Source organism: Leptonychotes weddellii, chromosome 1, assembly GCF_054177405.1.
Source record: "Leptonychotes weddellii isolate Sample4059 chromosome 1, ASM5417740v2, whole genome shotgun sequence".
In the NCBI taxonomy this organism is placed as follows: Eukaryota; Metazoa; Chordata; class Mammalia; order Carnivora; family Phocidae; genus Leptonychotes; species Leptonychotes weddellii.
The window spans coordinates 74,898,750-74,923,161 of record NC_138369.1 but is presented as its reverse complement, the minus strand read 5'-3'; the positions used below and the strand labels follow the sequence as shown (position 1 = coordinate 74,923,161).

Below are 24,412 nucleotides of genomic sequence, written 5' to 3'. Positions count from 1 at the left end.
TGAACCTGCCTCAAATGGGAGAATGGAGCTGTACCTGCCTAAACTCCCTTCCAAGAGGAGTGGAGACGCCTTCCTCCAAATTTAAGACAGTGCCTAATGCAGGGAAACCCACTGTGTCCACACACCAAAAAGGTCCAAATCTGTTTTGACATATGAAAACAGAAATCTCCCTAGCACAGAGCCAAAATCATACATGCAGAAGGCTGAAGCCAAGGTATAGACAGCGGAGTCCTGTTAAACAAAGTTTAGAGAGGCAACAAAATCACCTTCTGACTTATCTTTGGCCTCTCGAGGTCCTGTAATTTCCCTTTTTTATAAAGAACCAAAAACAATCCTAGATTTAAAAAGAGTGTTGCCCCTGATTTTGCCAAGTCGAAAACACTTTCTAGAGAAACTCCAAGCATCTTTGACTTCTCCCTTCCTTCACCTGTTGGTACCAAGTGTTATTACAGTTGACCCTTGATCAACATGGGTTTGCCCTGTGCTGGTCCTCTTACACGTGTGGGCTTTCTTTTTAAGAGTTGGCACCAAAAGCCACAAGGCATTTATTTACAACTGCCCGCCCAAGTCTCTACAGATACAATCAAAGGTGCCTACTAGCCTCTGAGTACGAGGGAGGCCCTCGGAGGCCGTCAGCAGCCCCCAGGGCCCTGGGACTAGACAGGGCTGCAGATTGCCCTGTGTGTCCGTGGGGTGGTCAGGTAAAGTGCCAGGGCTGGGGCAGGAGGCTGGGCTGAAGCAGAGGAACATGCGCAGAGGGCAGGGACGACACTGTGCAGGAAGCCCTGAACCCCTGGTATACCCATACCCTCCCACTTGGTTCTTCGCTCACCAGGGTCTCAGACAGACCCCTTTCCATGGTGGTGCCCCTGCCCCTCCACCTTCCGGAGGCCAGTGCACTCATGGAGGGCCACAGCTGCCCATGGCCACAGGCTAGAGCTACACCTCCAGGCAGATGGGGCAAGTGTACTACACCTCAAGGCTACTGCCACCAGCCACGGGCCCACCTGGCAGCTGCCTCTACCAACTAGAAACCACCAGGCTGTAGAACATCGCCATTCCCATGCCAAGCCTACCCTGTGCAGCCGTGGCTCAGCCTGCCTATATGCAGATTTGTTCAATAAATATATGTACAGTACTATAAATTTATTTTCTCATCCTTATGATTTTCTTAATAACATTTTCTCTTCTCTGGCTTACTTTATTAAAGAATACAGTATATGATACATATAACACATAAAAATGTGTTAATCCACTCTTTCGGTTATCTGTAAGCATCTGGTCAACGGTAGGCTATTAGTAGTTAAGTTTTGGGGAAGTCAAAATTTACATGGAGATTTTCAGCTGTGGGGGTAGGGTAAGGGCCCCTAACCCCTGAGTTGTTCAAGGGTCAACTATATTCTCCTTTCAAGTTGTCTTCAAGATTCATTCCCTTTCCTCATCATCAGAGCCACCATTGGTCTAGACCCAGGTGGCTCCTCCATATGTGGATAGATGACAGCTCAGCCTTACAGTCTTTCTGAGTCTGAGGTGTCATGTGGAATTCAGCCTGCCCGCTGAAGCCTTCCTTAAAGACCATTTTGGTCATGTCATTTTTCCTGCTTAAAAGCCTATAGTTACCTCCCAGGGACTTTGAGACCCTTGGGGTCCATTCTACCTCATCAATCTCATCTCTCACTACCTCCAAACCCTCCCCCCTCCTCCAATCGGTTCCATTTTTTTCACTTTCTTCCACATTCATCCAGCCCATTCCCACTTCCACACCCTCACTGAAGCTCTTCCCCTTACCAAGAGCAGGCTCTTCTCTTCTCTCTGTATATTAAGACCATATCCATTATTGAGGGACCAACACAATTCCTCCAGGTCAGATTCTCCATTACCTCCCCTCCCCTTCTATTCTACTTCTACTTAATGTAATGTCCGTAAGGGGCTTCTTAGTTTCTTATTATCCCTGCTTGGACTTTCCTCATCTTGTCTCACATGTGTTTGTCTCTTCTGACTATAAAATTCCAAGGACTTTCAAGCTTTACATGTTGAGAGGTCTGGGCAGAGTTATGATAGTTCAGAGAAAGGAGGGATTTATCCCTTCTGTTGTGAGGATCAACCAGAAGCTCTGCCAAGAGGAAAACTTAACTGAAGGATAGTGTTTTGTCTGTGGGCATTCCAGGCTGCTGGTACGGTGTATTCAAGGGCAGAGACAGTGGTGGGAAAGTATGACACTTACATAGCAAATGGTGAGCAGTTCAGCTTGGCTAATGGTTAGAATGTATAAAGGGACTTAGCAGGAGATGAGGTCCAATGGTTCTCATCCCCAGGGGACATTTTGAAATATATGGCAGCGTTTTGAATTGTCATTGGAGATGCTACTGGCAGGGACCAGGAATGTTAGACCTCTGACAATGCACAGTACAATCCTACACTATGAATGCCTCACTCAAAATGTTAATAGCACCTCCCTTGAGCATTTTGAACACCAGCTTCTTTGGGGAGAAGCCTGAATGCTCCTTCTCCTAGAAAAGGCATATGGTAACTCGAATTATTGTTCAGAGATATTAACTCCCTATATCTCACTTCTATGGGGGAAACATACTTTCTTACGATGACATGACTATATGACTTGCTTGACCAATGGGATGTTAGCAGATGATGAAGCAGAGGTCTTAAAAGTGCTTATGTAATTAGGTTTTCTCTCTTGCACCTCTGCAGTTACCATGGGAATAATGTGTCCAGACTAGCCTAACAATCCCAGGAGGAAGATGAGAGCTATGGAGCAGAACCAAATGTAGATCAACCAACCCTCAGCCAAATCTCAAATCTGTGAACAAGCTCAGGCAAGGTCAGGAAAGCCATTCAGTTGAGCCCAACAAAGATCAGCTGATCCCCAGCAGATCAGCGAAAATAAATGATTCTTCTCAGCCACTGACTTTTTGGATGGCTTCTTATGCAGCCTCACTGTGACCACAGTTAACTGATATAGGGTGTATGCCCAAGGAAGCCCCATGCCTCCTCCTCTTCCCCCTGCACTGGCGCTGGTATTGCAGTACTGAGGAATCCAGAATGCCCCCCTTCTCTGCTCTTTCCCCCAGAGTTTCTGAGACCTCCCAGCGGCTCACACATGTAGGGACCAAACCTTACCTACTACAGGCTCCTTCTCAGACGCAGTCCCGAGCCCGAGCTGCCCGGTCCCTTGGATCACCACACCCACATCCTGCATCAGCTGTCTGACTCCATCTTGTCCTTGCATCTCATATACAAGGGGTGGGGTTGCCATCCCCTCCAGTTCTCTCCTGTCAAAGTCCTGTACACCCACAGACATGACTTTCACGCCTTTTTCCCTCAAAGTCTGTGCGGCATCCCAGACCTCATCCTCAGATTTGCCTGAGGTCATGACCACTGCATATTGCGGAACACCCTGGAGAAACCGGCTTCCTGCTGCCTCCTGGAAGAAAGTCTGATGAAGATATCGCAGAGCTTTGCCCGTCCTCCTGGAGCCACCCTGGAGCAAAAAGTGGTCACGGACATGGGCAATCATCTCATCCCGGGTCTGGTAGGTATTGAGCAAAAATTCGATGTGGCCTTGATCACCATACTGAGCCAGCCCAATCTGGTACTTGTCCCTGCCAACATCCAGCAGGTCAATCACTCTGGAGATGAAATTCTGCATCCACTGGAAACTGGCATGTGATGTGCCCTGTGAGGTGTCGGCAAGAAAGACCACATCTGCATAAGCTTGGGTGAATTCTGGAATTGAAGAGAGGAGGAAGAAGGAAAAGACATAGAGGAGAAAGTAAATCAAATCAAGATGTCATGAAAACTGAATACAAGGATGCAGGGAATATAAGAGGGACAGGTACTATAATTATGTAACAATGTGCATATTATTCTTCCACCTCCTCTGTGTAAACCAATCACAAGACTCTCTCCCTCTTCCACCCTGCTGTCTTTGTTGTCTGCTTTATTAGACTAAAGCACCTCTCACCTATTCTTCTTCCACCAATGGAAGAGGCAAGGGAAATGGATATATGTGGAGCAGTTATTTTGTGCTAGCAGTTTTTATACACATTATTTGATTTAATCCCCATAAGCCATCCTACTAGGCAAGTGTTATTATCTTCACTGTACAGATGAGAGCATTGAAATGAAGAAGTAAAGCTGCTTGTCCACTCTCACCTAACTAGAAAGTGGCACAGGCAGGACAAGAACATAGGTCTTCTGGACTTCCTCTGAACAACATGGCAGGATGTCCTTTTCTACCCATGAGAACTGCATTCATTCTTCAACCCCCAGCTCCAACGTTCCTTCACCTAGGAAGTCCCCCCAGGTTCTCCAGAGATGGCAGCCAGCTCCTTCTCCTGCCCTTCCACTATACTCAGTGCATCCCGGCTCATACCGTAATTAGGTGTCCTGGTTGGAATGTTGGGTTTTGATGCAGCTTCTTACCTTTTATCTTACCCTCCACTGCTGAGCACAGAGTCTGAAGAATGCCTCCTGAGAAATCCTGAAGGGTGTTGAAGTTTTCGATGTTGAAGAGATACTTCTCAAATGGCTCACTGGCTATTTTTTGCAATTCCTGGACATCTTGGACATTGACCCCTACCACATAAACAACCACTCCATCTTCTTTTAACTTGTTAGCTGCCTCCTGAACTTCATCATTTGACTCCCCATCTGTCACCAGGATAACTATCTGAGGAACCCTGTCCTTGGCCCGGCTGCCAGCTGCCTCAGTCAAGTAGTGCCTCCTGATAAACTCCAGGGCACTCCCTGTGTTTGTGTCTCCTGTACGGTAGGGAAGATTCTGGATCTTCTCCAGGACCACACTCTTCAGAGGGTGCTGGTTCAGCTGAAAGGCTGGGTAGATGTTGTCATTATACTGAGCAAGTCCCACTCGGACCTGGTCACTGCTGATGTCAAGCCCCAAGATGACAGAGTAAAGGAAGTTCTTCACTTTTTGGAAGTTCTGGGGTCCAATGCTGGTTGAGCTGTCTACTAGGAAGACAATGTCTGCTAAGACTGCCTCTCTGCAAGCTGCAAGAAAGAGGACAAAAGTCATGGAGTCTGTGAGTCTTCACTCAAAATGCTTAGAACCAATGGGGCTGGATGGTGTACAGAAAGGAGAGCAGGGCCAGTCAGACTAGACTCTGTGGTCCTCAGATACCCTAAATGACAGTGCTCAGAGAAGTGACAACATTTTTTGTGCTTTTCCTTCCCTCAACTCCATCATCTCCTGAGGCTTCTGTCTTGTTCTACTGATACGTCTAATCTTGGAACACACTTGGACAATCCCTTGAATCTCATGAAGAAGAAAACCCCTTCTATAAATGTAGTAGCATGCTGAGAAAGGAGTTGTCCTCTTTCCGGTGGTAATAAACTTCATCTCTACAAGAGTACTGGTACCAACAGGTCAGAAAACTGGAATACATCCTGCATTCCATTATACACACATTGTGGCTCCACCACTTAGGAGCCCTGTGACCTATGTATCACCCACCTTTCTGAGACTTGGCTTTCTTCTCTGCAGCACTGAAACTTTTATACCAGCCCTCACACTCTCACAGAGTTGTTTGGAGGATAAAATAAGATAATCTACTATAGCAGACATTATTTGTGCTCTGCCGAAGTCCTTTTGAATTCTTTGTTACCATTTCTGTACACTGTACGTTGGAGGACTTCCCTTCAGCTACTGGAGCTGCTTTGCCTACAATATATGAAAGCCTAGCTGAAGCATAATTTATATTCCTGAGCTCTCCTGCAGGATCAAGCTAAAACTACCCTCTGGAACTTTTGCCTGAGATCACATTTTTCCTTTCTTTTCTCTACTCTCTGTCCTGCACCCCCCACATCCTTACCAACCCTTTGGGAGCTCTTCCATAATAAATAATGTATATCCATATCCTTGCCTCAGGCTCTGCTTCTGGGGAACACAATCGATGACACTTGTCCTATTGGAATGCATCTGGTCTTAAGATCCTGGGATCAGATCCTAGCTCTGCCATCCAGTTATATTACCTTTGGCCTCAGTTTCCTCACTTGAAAAATGCAAATAATAATAACACCAATTGCCTTACATATCTATGTAAAAGTAAATACTAATTGCCTTATGTACCATACACATCCCTATGGGTCTAACAAAGAATCGCCTTATGTATGTATCTATCAGTCAGTTGGGCAATGTAAATAGGTTTGGCAAACTATATAGTACCAAGCAAATGGTAGTTAGGATTACTAAGTATATAAAACCTTTTTGTAAACCCTGAAGTGATACACAAAAGCAAGGTATATAATTTGGTTGTACAAACACAATGCTGCCACCATACACTTGCAGCATCAAATGGGTGAAAAGTTTTAGCACCTCTTCCAATTTACCTGCCTTCTGTAGAAATGCCACAATAATGAATAAGTAATGAAAACCACTAGCAAGCTTCTCTTCCTCTGCTCAAAGGTCTTTGCTTTCTCATAGAATTAAGTAATTAACTCATAAAGGACTTCGGCAAGTCTCTGCCCCATCACCACTGACAGACGTACAAAGCTAATGAGTTAGATCATCACAGGTAATGATCATAATGCTATCACCTCTGATGGGCTGAGCACTGCGATAAGCACCTGACTTGCATAATTTTATTTAATGATTTCAACAACTCTCTGAGGCAGGTACTACCATCCTAGGAAGAAAACTTAGATTCAGAGAGATAAAGTAACTTGTTCAAATTGACACAGTTAAAAAGTGGAGAAGTGGGATTTGAACCCAGACCGTACTTTCCCCTAAATTCATGCTCATAACCAATACTTTATACCAACACACTGGCAATAAACTAAGCAAAAAGCAAGCTTCCTGGAAGATCTGTTGCCCCTCTCCCCTCCTCGACCCCCCATCCAGGCAACATGGATAAGTTCAATCTAGGAAGAATATCATTCTAGGAACAAATATTCTTCCTCCAAAAATGGACTTCCACTACATCTGCATATAGAACCAGCATATGGCCCATGATATTTATTTAAAAAGATGGTAAGTCTCTGGTCAATGATTGGAGAGGAGCATAGAGCACAGATAGTTTAGTGAGACTGTAATATTAAAATTCAACATGCATACGTATGGAAAATAAGGAGGACAGTGGGAGAGATGAAGAAGAGATAAAGCTTTGAGCTCTGTGATTTCTAGATCAGAAACAAGAAGGGGCAAGTCTTCTGTACCTGGAAAGACGTTGTCAACAGGCTGAACTGCCTTTGCCAAAGTGTCACAGAGCTGTTGCTGCAGCTTCTGAGCATGACCGCGCAGATCAGAGAAGTTGGGAACAAAAGAGGCGAACTTCTCCTCAGGACTGCTCGCAATCTCCTTGAGCTCGGCCAAAACCGCATCTTTGACACCAACAGTATAAAGCCGGACGCCCGCCCTCCTGAGGGCCTCGGCGGCTTCCCGCGCACCGTCCTCAGCTGGGCTGCTGCTGATCACCAGGGCCGTCTGAGGCACGCCCTGGCTTGCGCGACTCCCTGCTGCTGCCTGGAAGTGCTGATCTAGAAGGAACTGCAGGGCCAGGCCCAACCTGTGGCCCCCAGGCCGAAATTGAAACCTTTGAATGTGTTTCAAAACATCGACTTTGCGGGGGTAGGTGGAAAGTAGGAATTCGGAATGGGGCATGTCGCCGTACTGAGCCAGCCCCACGCGGATGGTCTCTTTGCTGACATTGAAGCTGTTTACCATGATGTACAAGAAGTTCCGCATGCTGCGGGTATGTTGGGGGTTGATGTTGGCGTCCACTAGAAACACGACATCTCCCACAGACGCTTCCCTGCAGACTGGGGAAGAGAGTCAATTCAAGATAAAACAGCACAAAGTTGACAGCTTCTGGCAGTGACTCTATCTCTCCCCATTCGTTGCCTTCACGGCCTGCAGATCGGCCTGCACAGCTCTTTGACAATAGCTAATATGCATCTTCCTTTGCTTCCTCATGGCCACCATCTACCCTTGTTCACCCGCCACTCTCTGTTTCATTCTAACAGACATCTGACCCCTTCAGTGAGATCCCTGACCACGGCCCTCCACCCATCCCTTAAACTTAATAAAAGAAAATATTTTCAACCAGTAGAGGATGCTTTTGGTGCCCCGCCTAGATCTTTGCTGGCTGGCACACCTGCTTCAAGGGCTACAGTTAACTGCTCCCCTCTGACACTTGGTCTAGAGACCTGTCCATGCTGAAGGGAGCAGAGCAGCCACATCTGGAGACACCTGGGTGGCCAATGGTCAATCATATGGGCTTACAAGCACCTGGCCCCCTTGCCTTACTGAAACAACTCATGGTGCCATTTATGTTCCAGCATCTTCCATGGCTCGGGCCAAGGCTGGATGTTACCTGAGGCTACATCCTTGCTTGGCTTCTTCACCCCTAGCCTGTCTCACTTCTCTTATTCCCTTACAGGTCTGTCCTAAAGAGTACTCCCTCACAATAACACATTCACCAAATCCCTGTCCCAGGCTCTGCATCTAGAGAAGCTGACCTAAGACCTCTGCTTTCCAGCTTTGACCTCTGGCACTCCCTAGCTACCACCAGCCCCTTTTAGTTTTATCTCATGGCATTACCATAAGCGTGGCTCCCATTTGGCTCCTTTGGCTCCCTGAACTCAAGCCTGCACTGTACAACTACTTCCAAACCCAATTCCAACCCCGGAAACACAACCCCAACAGTGACCAGAGCGAGTGGTGCTCCAGCTGGGCCCACCCTGGTCTCCAGCATGGAAGGGATCAGAAGCCAGCTGACTGCAGGACTTGAGCCAATAGTTCATATTTCTGCTTCTCAGATTGCATCTCTCTACTATAAGGGCTTGACTAGATGACCTGGTCTCTTCCAACTCAAACATTGCATTTCTGTGACAAGAAGTAAATACACAAATTAAACACTGTGCTCGTGCAGACCAAAAAAAAGGGAAGAGGTGATTATGATCTCTCTGTTTGTCAGTAACCATCATGACATTTCCCCCACACTTCGCAATGTGATTGTCCGTGCTGATGGTAGGAGAACCCGTGAATCAGTGATGAGAGAGAGGAGAAACCAAAGCAGAAACCAGCTGAAGAGGATGTTAGTTTCAAGTGGCTCAACAACCAGGGAATGAGTATCCCACGCTGGTTAAATACATTATGCATTTAGCCTTGTGCCAGGAGAGTTAAAATACTGGCTGGAGCTGGCCCCACACTCACTCTCCCCGCTCCATTTTGCTCTCCGTGGTCCAAGCTCCATGTGGCTCCTACATGCTAGTCCATCCACTGAGTTTCTTTCCCTTTCTCTCTCTTTTCTTTTTTTCTAATAAATTCCCATAGAATCATGTTCTTTTATCTTGGTTTGTAATGTAACATTCATCAATGTGCTTATTCAACTAATGGCGATCTCCCCAACTAGACAGTGGGCTCCATGCAAACAGACACTGTATCTTTCGTTTGTTTGTCCATCACTCAGGTGTCTAGCATAGAGTAGTCACCCAAAAAAATATTTAAGGAAGGAAATACTCGGGAATGAGAGAAGGAGAGAGGGAGGGACAAAGGAAGAAGATATCACAAGAATGGAAATATTGAACATTAATGAAACCAAATAAGGGAATCAGAACATTTTAGAGCTAGAAAGAATCCTATGAGATAATGTAATACAATACCATAGCCACGAGGCACATGTGGTGATTGAGTACTTGGAATGTAGCTAGCACAAATGAGAAAATAAATTTAAAATTTTACTGAATTTTAATTTAATTTAAATAGTCACATGCGACTAGTGGCCACTGTATTGAAAAATGCAAGTATAGAAGAATGTAAACCAAATTTACCCATCTTGCAGATAAGGGAAATAAGACCTAGAAAGCAAAGTAACTCACGTAAATCAGTTCGAACAGCCAGTATTAGAAACCAGGTCTCCTGACATCCTGTTCATACTCTGGACTGCCATAATGAAGATTAAATTAAAAATCCATATTATAGGAAGGCAAAGACCTTGTAAGAGTTTAGGCAGAGAAGGGCTGACGAAGGGTGGTATGCTCTAGGGACACTGAATCACTTCTAGGTTCCAGAGTCCCACTTCTCAGGAGTTTGCCTAATCTTGATCATAAAGCCAAGTGGAATGATTATTGAAAAGGCAGATAATAAATGAGCTCATGGCCCTTTAAGCTTTACTTCCCTTTGGTGCTCCAGAATGCAATCCTGTTGAGAGGAAAGAATTCAGTGAGTGCTCCAGGGATGGCTGCCTGGTTTGTCCCCTTAACATCTCTTTCAGAAGAAATCAAACACAGACTTGAGAGTGTTTCCGTGATCTTTCCGAACAGGAGAAAACTCACAGCTGTGGAACAGTTTTCCAGGCAAATAAGTATGGGTTCCCTGATGTGCACCTCCAGAGATGTATTACCTTTTCATACATTGTTACTTTTCTTAACCCCTCCACCAGCCCTTTGTCATTTTAGGACGTGTTCGAAACATGAAAAGACTGACTGTCCGACTGTCACAGCTTCTGTTCACAAGAGCGGGGAGTCAGAGCTGGAGGGAAAATTTAGAGAGCTTCATGGGGTTTTTTTTTCCAACAAATAACAGTGTATGTAATTATATATAAATATTTAAACCTCAATACTGTCTCAGTGGGGCTTCGAGCTACTCAAACAATCTTCTCTTCATGAGACTTTCAGCATGAAAAGTCACAACAATCTGTTAAAATGACTGCAAAAAAAATTCCAGAGGTGTCACTGGCGTTTAGCGAAGCTATCCATCTCATGATGACAATTACCTCACAGAACAGCTCTGCTAAAGGAGACAAAGCAAAATGCGGAGTCAAGAGAGCAGGCCGATGTTTACAAAAGCATTTGAGAGCCTGGTAATACATTCAGAAGTATAGCATTTTTTAATAGCTATTTTATTTATTTATTATTTATTTATTTTTGTCATTTGAGGTTAAGCTTTGAAAAAAATCAAGTGCCCGCTGTTCACTAAAAGCTTCTAGATTCTAAGCTCTCCTGAAAAGAAGCATTTCCCTTCCATTAATTATGAAGCTTCTGTACTATTTTCTTTTAAGATTGTCACTACCATAGGTCCCTGGCAAGGTCATCATTTTTGGCTTAGAGAATCCGATGCATTACCAATTCTCTGTGACTTGATGAAGCCAAAACTAGCTGCAAGAATGATGAACTCCCAAAACGCCTTCCAAGTCTCCATTCTGGATATGGGCCTAGGGGAAAAAAAGAAACCTCATAATTAAAATTCTGTCTTCATACATTTTAAATGAGTGCATCATATCATATGTTAATTATATCTCAAAAAGTTGATTTAAAAAAATATATAGAACCATGTCTTTCCCCAGACCAACAGAAACTTGATACAAAATTAAGGGCTTATTGCTACATTGTTTCAATTATTCAGGGAAGATGGTCTTGCTAACCCAACTCAGGAAGAGTTTTGTAAACACCCAGAGTGTATACCTCAGACTTCACTGTTTAAAATTGTCCAGATAGGACTATAAAAGGATAAAGCATATGGGGCATGGGTAGAATTTCTGTTTCACACACTGAATTCGTTTGGTGGAACATAAACATTTCTGGATGATTTTGCTTGTATTTTTATACAAGCATTGGATGACCTTATAAATATTTGTGGCATGCAGAAATATTCAAATATCTCAGGAGCACATCTGCCTGATAAAATGAGGATAGCCTGAAAATATTTTATATGTTCCCAGAAGAAGCCAAATATCAGACTTCCCTCCCCTAAACTTGGATTCATTCCTGAAGGCCTCCATGAAAATTATCCAGTCCCAATTCCATTTCTGCTTTTTTGACTCTAAAGAAGTCCATGTGTTTAAAAATAAGAAAATCATGACATTCACATTGAATGAGGTTTCAACTGGAACAGGGAACACCTCCTCTTTATCTTCTTAGCCAGCCATCCTCAGCATCCTCAGGGGGTTAAAAGTAAGGATTCTTGATAGACTGTCTGAATTTGAATCCCAGACCCACTACTTAATAGTTGATCTTGGGCAAGTTGCTTCACTGCCCTGTGTCTCAGTTTCCCCATTTATAAAACTGGAACAAGAATGACATCTACCTCGTAGTCTTGCCATCAGGATTAAGTGAGCTCATTACTGTAAAACACTTCAGCTATGCCTGATACATAGAAATCACTCTTAAAGTGCTTGTTAAATAAAATAAGTCTTCTTGGATACCCACCATGAAGTAAAGAAGTATTGCCTCTAATTTGAAACTCAGAATCCATAGAGGTAGACGAACACTAATACTCTGCATTGTGCACTAATAAGGAAGTTATTTTGTTTTGTGTGTTTTAATTTATATTTTTTACTTAATTCATTTAATTTTCACTCTCAGTTGATTGCTACTTTGTAAGTTACTATGCTGGTATCTCCAGGTTCTTCACTTCAAACCTGGAAAAGGCCAGCAGAGCAGACCTTACTCAGCTCATCTTGTTGATGGAAATGAAGAAATCGGGCCCCAGAAAGGTTAAGTAGCATGACAGCTACACGGCCGTGGACTGCCAGGCTCTGTCCCATGTAACCCGAGTCCAGGTACAGCGCACGACAGGAACTCTAACCCTTCAATGAAAATCCCCAAGTCCAGACTGTCACTCAACTCTCCAGAGCCCAACTCATGTAAAATGAAGACCTGTGAGCAATTTACAGTGGGGTAAAAACGTGAACTCAAGCCCTAAGTTCCCGTATCCACCAATTGGTCTTCACAGAGCACAGTTTTATGTGCAAAATGCTGTATTTGGGTGCTCCAGAGAATGGAATTACAAACCTAGCTTTTATGTTTAGAGAACTGAACAATCTATTTGGGGGGAGGAACTTTACATACGAGAAACACTAAGAAATTCAGGAAACTTTAAACGCATACTGTAAATGCATCAAAGAGTTTAGGTGAGTATCCTCATTGTGTCTACATCACTTTGCAGTCTTGGGCCCTTTAAGAGGAACATTGTATGGAAATCATACCATGATGCCCAGAAATCCTAGCTATCCAACAACTGAAGCTCTCTTTCCAGAAAGTGTAGGTGGAGGGGCGCCTGGGTGGCTCAGTTGGTTAAGCAACTGCCTTCGGCTCAGGTCACAATCCCAGGGTCCTGGGATTGAGCCCCGCATCGGGCTCCCTCCTCAGTGGGGAACCTGCTTCTCCAGCCGCTCCCCCTGCTTGTGCTCTCTCTCTCTCTCTGTCAAATAAATAAAAATAAAATCTTAAAAAAAAAAAAACAGAAAGTGGAGGTGGAGCCATCCTATTTCCCTAAGGACACATTTCTACTGTGCATGCTTAATTTACTACTTAGAAATGACTCAAGGATGTGAGATAACCACATCTATTTTACTATTTTATGGTAACAGAAAATACTGGGAGAATCCTTGACCTCAAAGGTCAAGCCTTAATTCTGGTGTCAGCTTGACCATTTGCTTTGTGGACTTGAGCTAGCCAGTTCACCTTTTGAGGTTTATGTGAGGACTCTCAAGGGCTTGATACTGATCTGGGACACCTACTACATTGCCCACTATATTACAAACACTCTCCAGGGTATTGGTCCAATAATTTTCCAATAATAGATGTGATATAATTGGATTTCTCTGTTCCTCAGTTTCTACATCAATCTCCCACTAATGCCTCCTCATGAAGGTATATAGGTAATTTGAGGGAAGATACTTTAAGACTGTAAATATCTTATTCCCCAATAAACTCTCATCTAATGGCAAAGTGAACGAATGCATGATCATAAAGAATAGAGCTTGAGAGTAAAGAGCTTGAGAGTTTGAAAGTGCCAGGAAGTATGATCCAAAATAAATTCAGATGTTATGATTATGATTATTATTACTATTGTTACAATAAAATACCATACCGTAACTTTTTAACTCTTGGATTAATAAAGTTGGATGAAACAGAAAACCTTGAAATAGGGTATCTACATTTTCATATTCTGTTATATCCTAATTATTAGTATTAATGCAACTAATCACAAGAAATGAGAAGTATTTTTAGTTAGTTGTAAATAAAGTACCAGAGCTTTTTATGGAAATCTAGTGGAAAAGCCAGAAGTTTATAAACATTTTACAGCTGTGCATATGTGTATTTACATTGATGAAGAGAAAAAGGTCTATAGATTAAGGACTTAATACCTATATTTTATATACTATTTCATGAAGATGTTTATATCTAATTTAAGCTGCTGAAGGGGTTTTGCATTTGAATATGTAGGGTTCATTGTCGAGGCAAAAAAAAAAAAATGAAGCCATTAAAAGAAGAGCAATTAGGTAGGGCTAGCATAGAATACTGATTCTTTCTGGAAATAATTCTAATGAGTGTGGGGTAGAAAGACACTTCTCTCAAAGTATGCTGAGAGAAGTCAAATAGTTCAATAGTTGACTAGGACAATCTATTTTCTAAGACTGATTCATTCAATTAAAAAAAATTATCTTGCAAGTAACCACCATAGTAATAATTGATTCAGGGGAGAATCATCAAATGAAGCTAAAACTATTGGGTAGAAGCATATTGGGGAACAAGGTTTTAACACAGTCTCAAAGTATCTCCTAACAGGGGCACCTGGGTGGCTCAGTCGTTAAGCGTCTGCCTTCGGCTCGGGTCATGATCCCAGAGTCCTGGGATCGAGCCCCACATCAGTCTCCCCACTCTGCGGGAAGCCTGCTTCTCCCACTCCCCCTGCTTGTGTTCCCTCTTGCTGTGTCTCTCTCTGTCAAATAAATAAATAAAATCTTTAAAAAAAAAAAAAAGTATCTCCTAACAAATTACTTGTAAGTTACAAAGGGCAAAAAAGTACTTTTACAACAGAGAAACATGGTGGACATGATGTAACCAACAATGGTAGGCTACATCAATATCACATACTTCTTGATGTGATGCATGAGAAAACTACATCACTTATATGGTAGTTCTCCTCCAATCCCATGACTTAAATCTAATAATGAGGAAACAATCATATACACCAAAACTTGGAGAGAGTCTAAGAAACAACTGACCTGTGCTCCTCAAAAATATTAATGTCATGAAAAAAACAAAGAAAAGCTGAGGAACCAACTGAGGTTAAAACAGTCTAAGGAGAAGTGGCAATTAAAGGCAATGAACAATCTTGGATTAGAAAAAAAAAAGTCTATAAAGGACATAAAGGGAGAAAACAGGTAAAAATTTAATATGGACTGAATGTTATATAATAATTCTGTATCAATGTTACATTTCCTGAGTTTCATCATTGTGTTGTAGTCATGGAAGAGAACGTCCTTGTTCTTAAGAAATATACATAATATGAGGCAGAGGGTCTTGAGGTCACCCACTTACTCTCAAAGGTTCAGCAGAATTATAATAATTCATAGAGAGAGGAAAAAAGTATTGCAATACTCTTGCAACCTTTTTATTGAGTGTTTACTGTTTACCAGATAATATGCCAGGCACTAGAAATAAGATGAAAGAAACAGTTCTTCTCTTGAGAAGACTTGGAACTCTAGTGGAGAGAAAGAGATGGATATATTGTAATATTGTGGGATGAGCAAAATAATATAGAAATCTGTACAAGGTGCTGAGGCACACAGTGGGTGAGCATCTCTCTTCACTTGGTGAAGGCTTCACAGAGCAGATGATGCTGGAGTTGAGATCTAAAAGAGGAATAGAAATTTACAAGTGAGCAAGTGGAGAAAGGGAATTCCAGGTATGGAACAGCACGTGCAAGGACTCAGAAGGGGTATTGGACAACCCCAAATAGGGCTCATCCAAGGCCTTGAGAGCTAAAGTTTTGGAGTGCAGGGAACCTGGGCAAGCCTTCTTGGAGCTCAAACACCAGGTGATGCATAAGCTCTGAGGGCATACATCTAATGGAGACCTTTGGTTTTCTGACATGCATGAACTCAGAAAGTGGGATAGAAGAGGGGACCTGGGTAGAGCTTCTCAGTCTTCAACCATAAACCACCTTCATGTCATTTAATTAAACTAGCTGTGCTTTATATACCAGTCTCCTTCAAGTTTCCTGTTCTCCCTCTATTGACCCCTCGAAAATAAAATGAAAAGATGCCATCTTTAATGTCCTACGCCAGTGGTTTTTAGATTGAGCATTGTATCAGAATCACCCAGAGGACCTGTTAAAACCCAGCTTCCTGGACCCCATCTCTAGAGTTTCTGATTTAATAGGTTTGGGTGGTGAGAACTTGCATGCTGAGTGGATCCAAGGGACCACACTTTGAAAACCACTCTTCCATGCATTTAGCATGCAGCGGTTCCCAGACAGACAGATGTCTGCTCCACTTACTTTCAACAGCATCTTCAGCTCCACATGGAAAAAAGCAAGTGTCTATTATCAATTAGGTGGGGAAAGGGAAGAGGCGATCAATTAAAAATGTTTTCTTTATACATGCCTGACTGAGAGGTAAGCAGAAGCTTCAAAATATTTAGATGAAAGACCCAATGCAAATGTGCAAAATTAACTTAACACATTTTTTCAATTTGCTTTGTAATTATACTCTATTCCCTAAAATAGTAAAGAGCTATGTTCTCTCTCTCTCTTTTTTCAATTTTTTTCTGGTCATTTAAACACGATTATTTTAAGCACTGTATTATTTGGCTTTCTTACAAGACAGTCTTGGAGTATACCACAAGAACAGTCCTGGGCCACAGGAAGCTCCAGAAAGCAAACAGCTGGGGGACATGAACAGATTCTTCTGTACACATCACATTAGAATCCACACGGCATGTTTAACAGTTAAGAAAAATGAAGGTTAGCCTTAACCTATTGCATAAACATTAGCATTTGCTTTCTGTGCCCATTCACGAATGCTATGACAGCTTGGATATATACAGAACTTTGTTGTAACATATTTGAGGGAGGCTGTATCAAACATTTCAATGACAATTAATGTGTCATGAGGCTCAGAAAAAAAATAACAAGATGCAGAATCCTGGAGCATTCCTCCAGGGAGGGATAAGGATTGCAATGGCAGAGTTCAGCAGGGCAGTGTGCAAAGCAGGAAATGGATGTTGATGGCCATGACACTCCCATCAGCTGTGGTCATGTCAAGACTAGCACACAATTTGTAAGGTGTTGAAAATTTGGGAAGGGAATAGAATGTCAGCTCTTGGGCAGTTTTTAAATGCCCTCTTCATATCTTGATTCACCTAGTTTCCCACTGTGCTAGGTTCATAGGTCACCTACTCTCTTCGCCATATTGCATTGACATTGCTTAATTGTTTATCTGCCTTACTGGGCTGTGAACATACAGAGAGAGGAGCCACCATCTGAGACATCTTTGCAGTGCTGGATACATTGTTGAAACTAATAAATCTTTCCCTTTTGTGATCATTATATAAATGTTTGAACTGCTGAGTGCTTTAATCCAAGCGCAAAATCATACTCAAACTCTCCCAAGTTATGTGTAGCTTATAAATTCCATCACCCCAGCATTTCATGAGCTTGGTTTTGCCAGAGATGGGAATAACTACGCTATCTTTCTCAAGTGTTTCATTCAGGAAGAATCCCTACAATCCACCAAGTAGATCAGGCCCCTCTGAAGACCTGGGGCAGTCAGGACACTGCCACTCCCTACTTCCTATCACCAAGAAACACAGAAAGAGCAAGTTGGGGTAGTAAATAAGGGCAAGATGGCCTTCTGCAATTGCCTAGGGCATCATACACCCTGTCCGTTATTTCTTTGATGTCCTTGAAGAAAGTTGCTCCAGAATCTGAGAAGAAAGTGTAGTGTGGAGCAGTAAAAACTGCATAGAACTTGACTTCGAATTTTTTGGTTCAAGTGTCAACCCTGCCACATTCTTGTTATATAGCTTCTTGGAAGTCTCTTGAACTCACTAAACCTCAGCTCTGTCAGCATAAAATAGAGGTTATGATACTACACCATCATTACTTGGCAGGGTTACTGTGAAGACAGCAGAAGCTAATGGGCTAGGAAACACTTCGTAGAAAGCTATAAAACTTGGGAGGTTACCATTACCTTGTCAAGCAAATAATCCACAGAACAAAATTCCAAAAACTGAATCCCTTCTCACTGATAGAACCAAGCCTCAGCATTTTTTTATTCCAAGAGAAAACATGCATTGCTTGAATCAAAGAGCTGTGGCTACATTTCTGCTTCATTATGTCTAGGAAGTAATCACACTATGATGAAAGCAAGGCTTGTATAGGAACAGCATATGTTACAGCAGTGAGAGAAAATTCCCTAAATCGGAGAATTGGGGTATCAGGTGTGACAGCAAGTTGGTGGTCACCTGGATGAGGAAAACTCTTTGAAATCTTATGTTCTGAAATCTTAGCTGTCTATGTTCTTTGGGCTGAATCTTTCACTTTTGTCTGCAGGGCCTCAGCTTAAAAATAACTTAAGTGCTATGATGTAATGTATGGGAATTAACATAAGAATAAAAAAAAATTAAAAAATTAAAAAAAAATAAAATAAAATAAAAAAAATAAATAACTTAAGTGCCATTGAACCTTTTTGCATATCTTAAATAGCGTATAATAAAAATTTTTAAGACAAACTGAAAAAATACCCGCCAAATTCAGCGACACAAACCTATCAAGCCCTTGGAAAGGTAATGATATTTCTTTACAGATTGCAAGATGCACTGACCACGCTACAAATCTCTCTGGAGTTTATAGAATTATAAGTCAGTGTGGTTTGCCAAGTCCACTCAGACTTTGATGATTCAGAATATGTCACTTATTCCTTCCTTCTGCCTAGAAGGCTGTGTACTACTCCTTAGGCCCAGTACACACGCACACGTGCACACACACCTACACATACACACACCTGCAGGCTCTAGTCACCTTTCACAACCCAGCTCACGCATCACCTTCCTAACCCAAGCCTGATGGCAAATCACTCCCTGTTCTGTTCTTCATCTGAAACTTGTACATTTATTGCAATGAATAACTGAGATTTGTTAAAACTGTGTCTTTACCATTAATATATGCTCAGCACCTAAAACAGTTCCCTTCTCTGCTCTCCTTTGTTCTTTCTCTCTCCCTTCCTTCCTTCTTCCCTCCCTTTGTTCATTTCTCTCAGTTCCTGGCAACTGCAACCTTCTTGTAGCACAGACCAGAAACCATGGAGTTACGATTAACTCCTCTCTCTCACACACCCTCCATTCAACCTGCCAAGAAATCATGCTGGATCAATGTTTAAAGCTGTTTACACAGAAACTGATCCTCTCATCATTTCTACTGCAAACAGGCTGGTTCAAGCCACCATCATCTCTCCTGCTTGATTACTACAACAACTTCCATGGCTCTCCCTGCTTCTAACCTTTCTCTCTGAAGTCTATTCTCAACATATATCCAGCAAAATCCTTTTAAAACCTAAGTCACCTCTGCTCCAAGGCTTCCAATGGCTCCCTGTTTCATTGAGAGTGAAAAAACAAAATAGGCTGCAAGGTCCTATGTAATCCGGCCTCCAGTTTTCTCTAACTCGCCTCTCACCCTCGCACATTAGACCCTGATTGCTTTGGCCTACTGGCTGTTCTTCAAATAAGCCAGTTACACTCCCTGTTTAGGGTCTTTATACATACTGTTTCCTCCATCTGAAATGCTCTTCCCCATATATCGCCATATACCCAGATATATCCCTATATATCCGTACACATCTACACATATCCACATATATCTACATATATCCACAAATAGCCACATATATCCTATATGTCCATCTATGTCTAGATATATCCCCATATATCTACACACATCCCCATGTGGTCCCATATATGATATATATCCCCATATATCCACATGGCTGATTCCCTGCCTTACCTCAAGTCTTTGCTCAGATGTCATCTCAGTAAGGTCCACCCCAGCCATTCTACTTAAAATTGCTACCCATCCTTGTACTCCCAGCACACCCAACCCCATTTACCCCCTTCTGCTTTTCCTCTTTTCTTATCACCTTCTAACATGCTATGTAATATTCATCATGGTTTTTATGAATTACCTGTTGTCATGTCCCACCTTCAACTAGAAGTGCTACAAGGAATTTTGTTTTCTGTGATATATCCCCAGTGCCTGACACACAGTAGGTGCTCAGAAAAGATTTGTTGCATAAATTCATTTGTTCAGGAAAAAAATGATTTCCTGTTCTTAAGATAGAATGTTTTATACAAAGAGTTAGAGGCATTCTTGGGAAGATTGGTGCCCCCTAGGCCATTATTTTTTGGTAAATGGAGGACTCAAAGCCAACTGGGTTCACTTTCTTATTTTAATTATAATTTTATTTTTAATTCATTTGTATTAAAAAATATAATCAGAACAAATATCATAAAACTAAACATTTGGCAAATTTGTAGAGTAAGTAAAACCGATCACAGGCATAGTATTAGAAGGGACTTGGTTTAAGATCTCTGAGAAATCTAAAATGGAGCCAGTCTATGACTACACCCATGCCCAAGGATGCAGGGGAGAGATGCAACCAGAGGTGAATCTTTTAAAACTCACAGCCACAAAAATTCACTTACACAGTGAGTTGCTCAAACATAAGACATAAGATTAGGTTGGAATGTTTGGGCAAAACAATTTCTTGTATGATCTTTTTTAAAAGACTCGTGGTGTTTTTATTTCAGGCCAAAATATCAGGTAGATAACATTCATTATTTCACTTTCTAGTGACTCTGTAATGCACCAAATTTGCTATTTCTGCAAAAATGTAGACGAGGCTTCATTACTCTTGGTAATGAATAAATGCATCCATAGACCTTTCAAAGCCCATTCCTATGAGTCAGAAACTACCAGACAGAATATATGTGATGGCAGACTACTTTCAAAAGCCTGTGGCATACACATTCGGGGGCTGAAATAAAAAGGACCCTTTTTTTTTTTTTTTTTAAAGATTTCATTTATTTGACAGAGAGCGACACAGCGAGAGAGGAACACAAGCAGGGGGAGTGGGAAAGGGAGAAGCAGGCTTCCCGCCGAGCAGGGAGCCCGATGCGGGGCTCGATCCCAGGGCCCCCGGGATCACGACCTGAGCCGAAGGCAGACGCTTAACGACTGAGCCACCCAGGTGCCCAAAAAAGACCCTTTTGCATTTGCAATTCCCTGGGCCTATTTCTTAGCTTCTGAAGATCAATACAAAAGAGAACAAAAAAGTGCTAGATTTTTCTCCTGTAGTCCTGTGGAATAATTCTCAGTCAATATTTGATCCTTTCACCCCACAGAAGTCATCCTTAATAGCTGTCACCATCCCTGTCTGTCCAGTGAACTTAAATGTATTAAGTATCAACCCCAGTCATCAAAAAATTGCCCATAAAATCCGAATCTGACCAATTTTATATTAACTTTTCTTGAAGTTCTTTATAAAAATAATCATTTTCTTGAACTCTAGTAAATGATATGCATGCTGATGTATTTAGGGAATTTACTGATGTTTATAATTTACTTTAAAATGCGTTTAAAAATAAGATGGATTAACAGATGGCTAGAGGGATGGATATGTGAAAAAACAACTATATTAAAATGTTCACGGTGAACCTAAGTGGTGAGTATACATGTATTCCCTCTGAATTCTGTAACTTTTGCTCTATGTTTGAAATTTATCATTAAAAATTTAAATAATCACCTAACTTATTTCTTAAAATTGTGTATGGTAGTCAAATGGAAAGGAAAATGAGAGTCTAATTATATGAATCCTGGCAAACTAGATGGGAGAAAACTCTATTTCTAACTCAAAATTGCCCCTGGGATTGCTCTGAGAGAGTCATTTTTACCTGAATTTATATCTCTACCAAAGCCTTGTTTATTCCCTGAGTCTTTAGTGTTTTCTTTCTTCCTTTGGCCTTACAGTTCTAACACTAATCTCCGTGTTTAAATTCTCCCAAAGATTTGCATCAGTGAAATAATTCATGAGACATGTGTGAGTCCCCATAAATTGGTTTCCCCTTTCCACACAGATGGTAAATTCTGGGCCCAATCTTAAAATATTTCACATCTTCCTGCTCCACAAAAGTTCAGAGTTACAGATCTCCTTTCATCACACTTTGAATCTTAAAGGTTATTCTATATCTGACAGAGATACTCTTTGGGGTTTTTCCTCCACATCTTCATCTCTGTCTCATTTTCTCTCCATCTCTTTGCTATACGAGGTCTAACTATATCACTTTCTCTTCTGTTGGTCTGTCTATATGTCCCTGTCTCTCTCCGCCCGGAAGTGAAAGAGAAGCGGGGCATTTGCAAAAATACTTGGAAACAAACTAGAGTTCCCACCCACCAAACTCTCCCTGGGAAAAGGCATTTCCTCCTACCTGGCAAAATCTTTCAGACTTGTTCTTTTAATTCCTCCTTCTTGTCTTCATCCCTTAAGAAGCTGTTTGAGCCTTGGGAATTCCCTAGAGTACAGGAAGGCTCAAGGGTACAATGACACATCAGCTTTTCCAGTATTTAATCCACTCCTGGGGGAAAGGAGCGGGGGTGAAGGGAGGAGCAAAAAACGGTGTTTATGGTGACTGATGCATTGTTTTTTCTCATGCGTGCTTTATTGCCACTAAATAAAAAGAGTCCTTCTGTAAACACTGGTCTCAAAAATGCATACAAGGGCGCCTGGGTGGCTCAGTTGGTTAAGCGACTGCCTTCGGCTCAGGTCATGATCCTGGAGTCCCTGGATCGAGTCCCACATCGGGCTCCCTGCTCCGCGGGGAGTCTGCTTCTCCCTCTGACCCTCCCCCCTCTCCTGCTCTCTCTCTCATTCTCTCTCTCAAATAAATAAATAAAAACAAAAACAAACAAACAAAAAATGCATACAAAAACTTACCAGGAAGAGCATTCTCAAAAAATAGTAATAATAATAATAAAATAATATAAATAAAACTAGACTTTTTCAAATTTAATTAAAAATTCCTAGAATAAAAATTAGTCCTAATTATCCTTATTTCAATGATTTAGTCTCCACCTAAAGTCTCTAGACTATGAGCCCGTTGAAAGCAGGAACAGGGTATAATTCATCTTTGGGTCACTCATGTCCCCTGGATATCCCCAGCCAAGGGTCTTGTACATACTAGGTCTCAAAATAGTAGGTATATGGGATGGATGAGTAGGTGGAAGGATGGGTGGATAAATTAATGAACTGGACAACAACAAAAACTGTCTGCATTGATAACATTTACCAAGCAGGATAAAGCTCAAGTGTCTGTACTCATCTTGGATGTTCTAAACCAGCCCACACCAACCAGATTAGAAATCAGGATGGAGTCAAAGGAAATATATAAGTATTTATATGTGTATATATACATGAGTTAAACTAAGAATTAAGCAGCTATAAAAAGAAACCTAACAGGGAAGGTCATTTCCTTCTCACATAGTTCAGTCCAAGGCGAGTGTTCCAGGTCAGCAAGCAGCTTTCCTCCACACAGTCATTCAGGGACCCAAGCTAATATTCAACACGGGGCATCTGAAGTTTCTGCAAGTACCACCATGGTAGCCAGTGGGAAGGGTGAAAGAGCTAACCCTACAGACTTCCTCCTAAAAGAGTGAGTCAGAGGCTGCTCACATTCCTTCCACTCACATTCCACTGGTCAGAGCTTAATGACACTGCCCCATCCAGCAGCAGGGGTGCTTGAGGTTTGATTTCCCACCAAGCAACCATGTGTCCTGTTCAACTCTGTTACCATAAAAGAAGGAGAGGGAGAATGGAGGTGGAGGAGGGGTTGGTCAACTACCATCTTCATCACATTTTGTATACATGTCATTCACCATTATCTCAAAATCCGAAGACCCATACTTAGACCCAATTCCGGCATAAGTATTCAACGAAATGGGGTCAAGGGAAGTTTCCCAAAATAAATTGTTAATAGAAGGATAGTGTATGATTAACAGAGTTGAATTCAGGCTTCTCTGTGTTTTTCCAGGATTGTTAAATTTGACCTAAAACCTAGAGAGCCTCCTACACAGAGGATAACTTCCAAAATGATAGGTTAGTTCACTCTTCATCAATTGTCCCTTAATTATTCCTGATGTGGGGATAACAGGAGCAGAGCTTTGCTCTACCTGGAAATAGAATAACATCATATATAGCTAAGAAACTGTAAGTGCTCATTAAATATTCCCTGAGGGAAATAATCAAGCCATCATATGCAAAATCCTTCAGCAAAAACAGTGAAGTTCAGATATTCAATGCCAACCAGCACTTCAGTCTTTTGTTCCCTCCTGCTCAGGAAGTCATGTTTTCCCCTCTGATTCACCCACCTCACAGCATCCCCCTCTTCTGTCTCCCTTTCATTCTCCAAAGCAGTAGCTTAGACCCCAAGATAACTTTAGGCTCAAGATCTTAAACTCTCTAACACACACCCTGGTTAAATATCAAGGTCCTTATTTTTTCTGTTACTTCAGAGCATTCACCATTTTGTTCTGCTCTGTATCCACTTCTTGACCTTCAAGCAATATTCCTACTTCTCCTTGTCTGCTCTTCTCCCATAG

The 24,412-nt window shown here is 42.0% G+C and overlaps 1 protein-coding gene across 1 annotated transcript in view; it reads right to left on the bottom strand.

Moving 5' to 3' along the window:
- The window catches only part of LOC102747210 (collagen alpha-4(VI) chain-like), a 40,460-nt gene extending 23,284 nt beyond the window's left edge, over positions 1-17,176 (bottom strand). The window contains 5 exon segments of the mRNA XM_081832231.1: positions 4,441-5,028; positions 7,192-7,794; positions 11,101-11,189; positions 12,563-12,633; positions 17,165-17,176. Coding sequence (XP_081688357.1) covers positions 4,441-5,028; positions 7,192-7,794; positions 11,101-11,189; positions 12,563-12,633; positions 17,165-17,176 — 1,363 coding nt within the window.
- Positions 17,177-24,412: the final 7,236 nt, after the last annotated feature.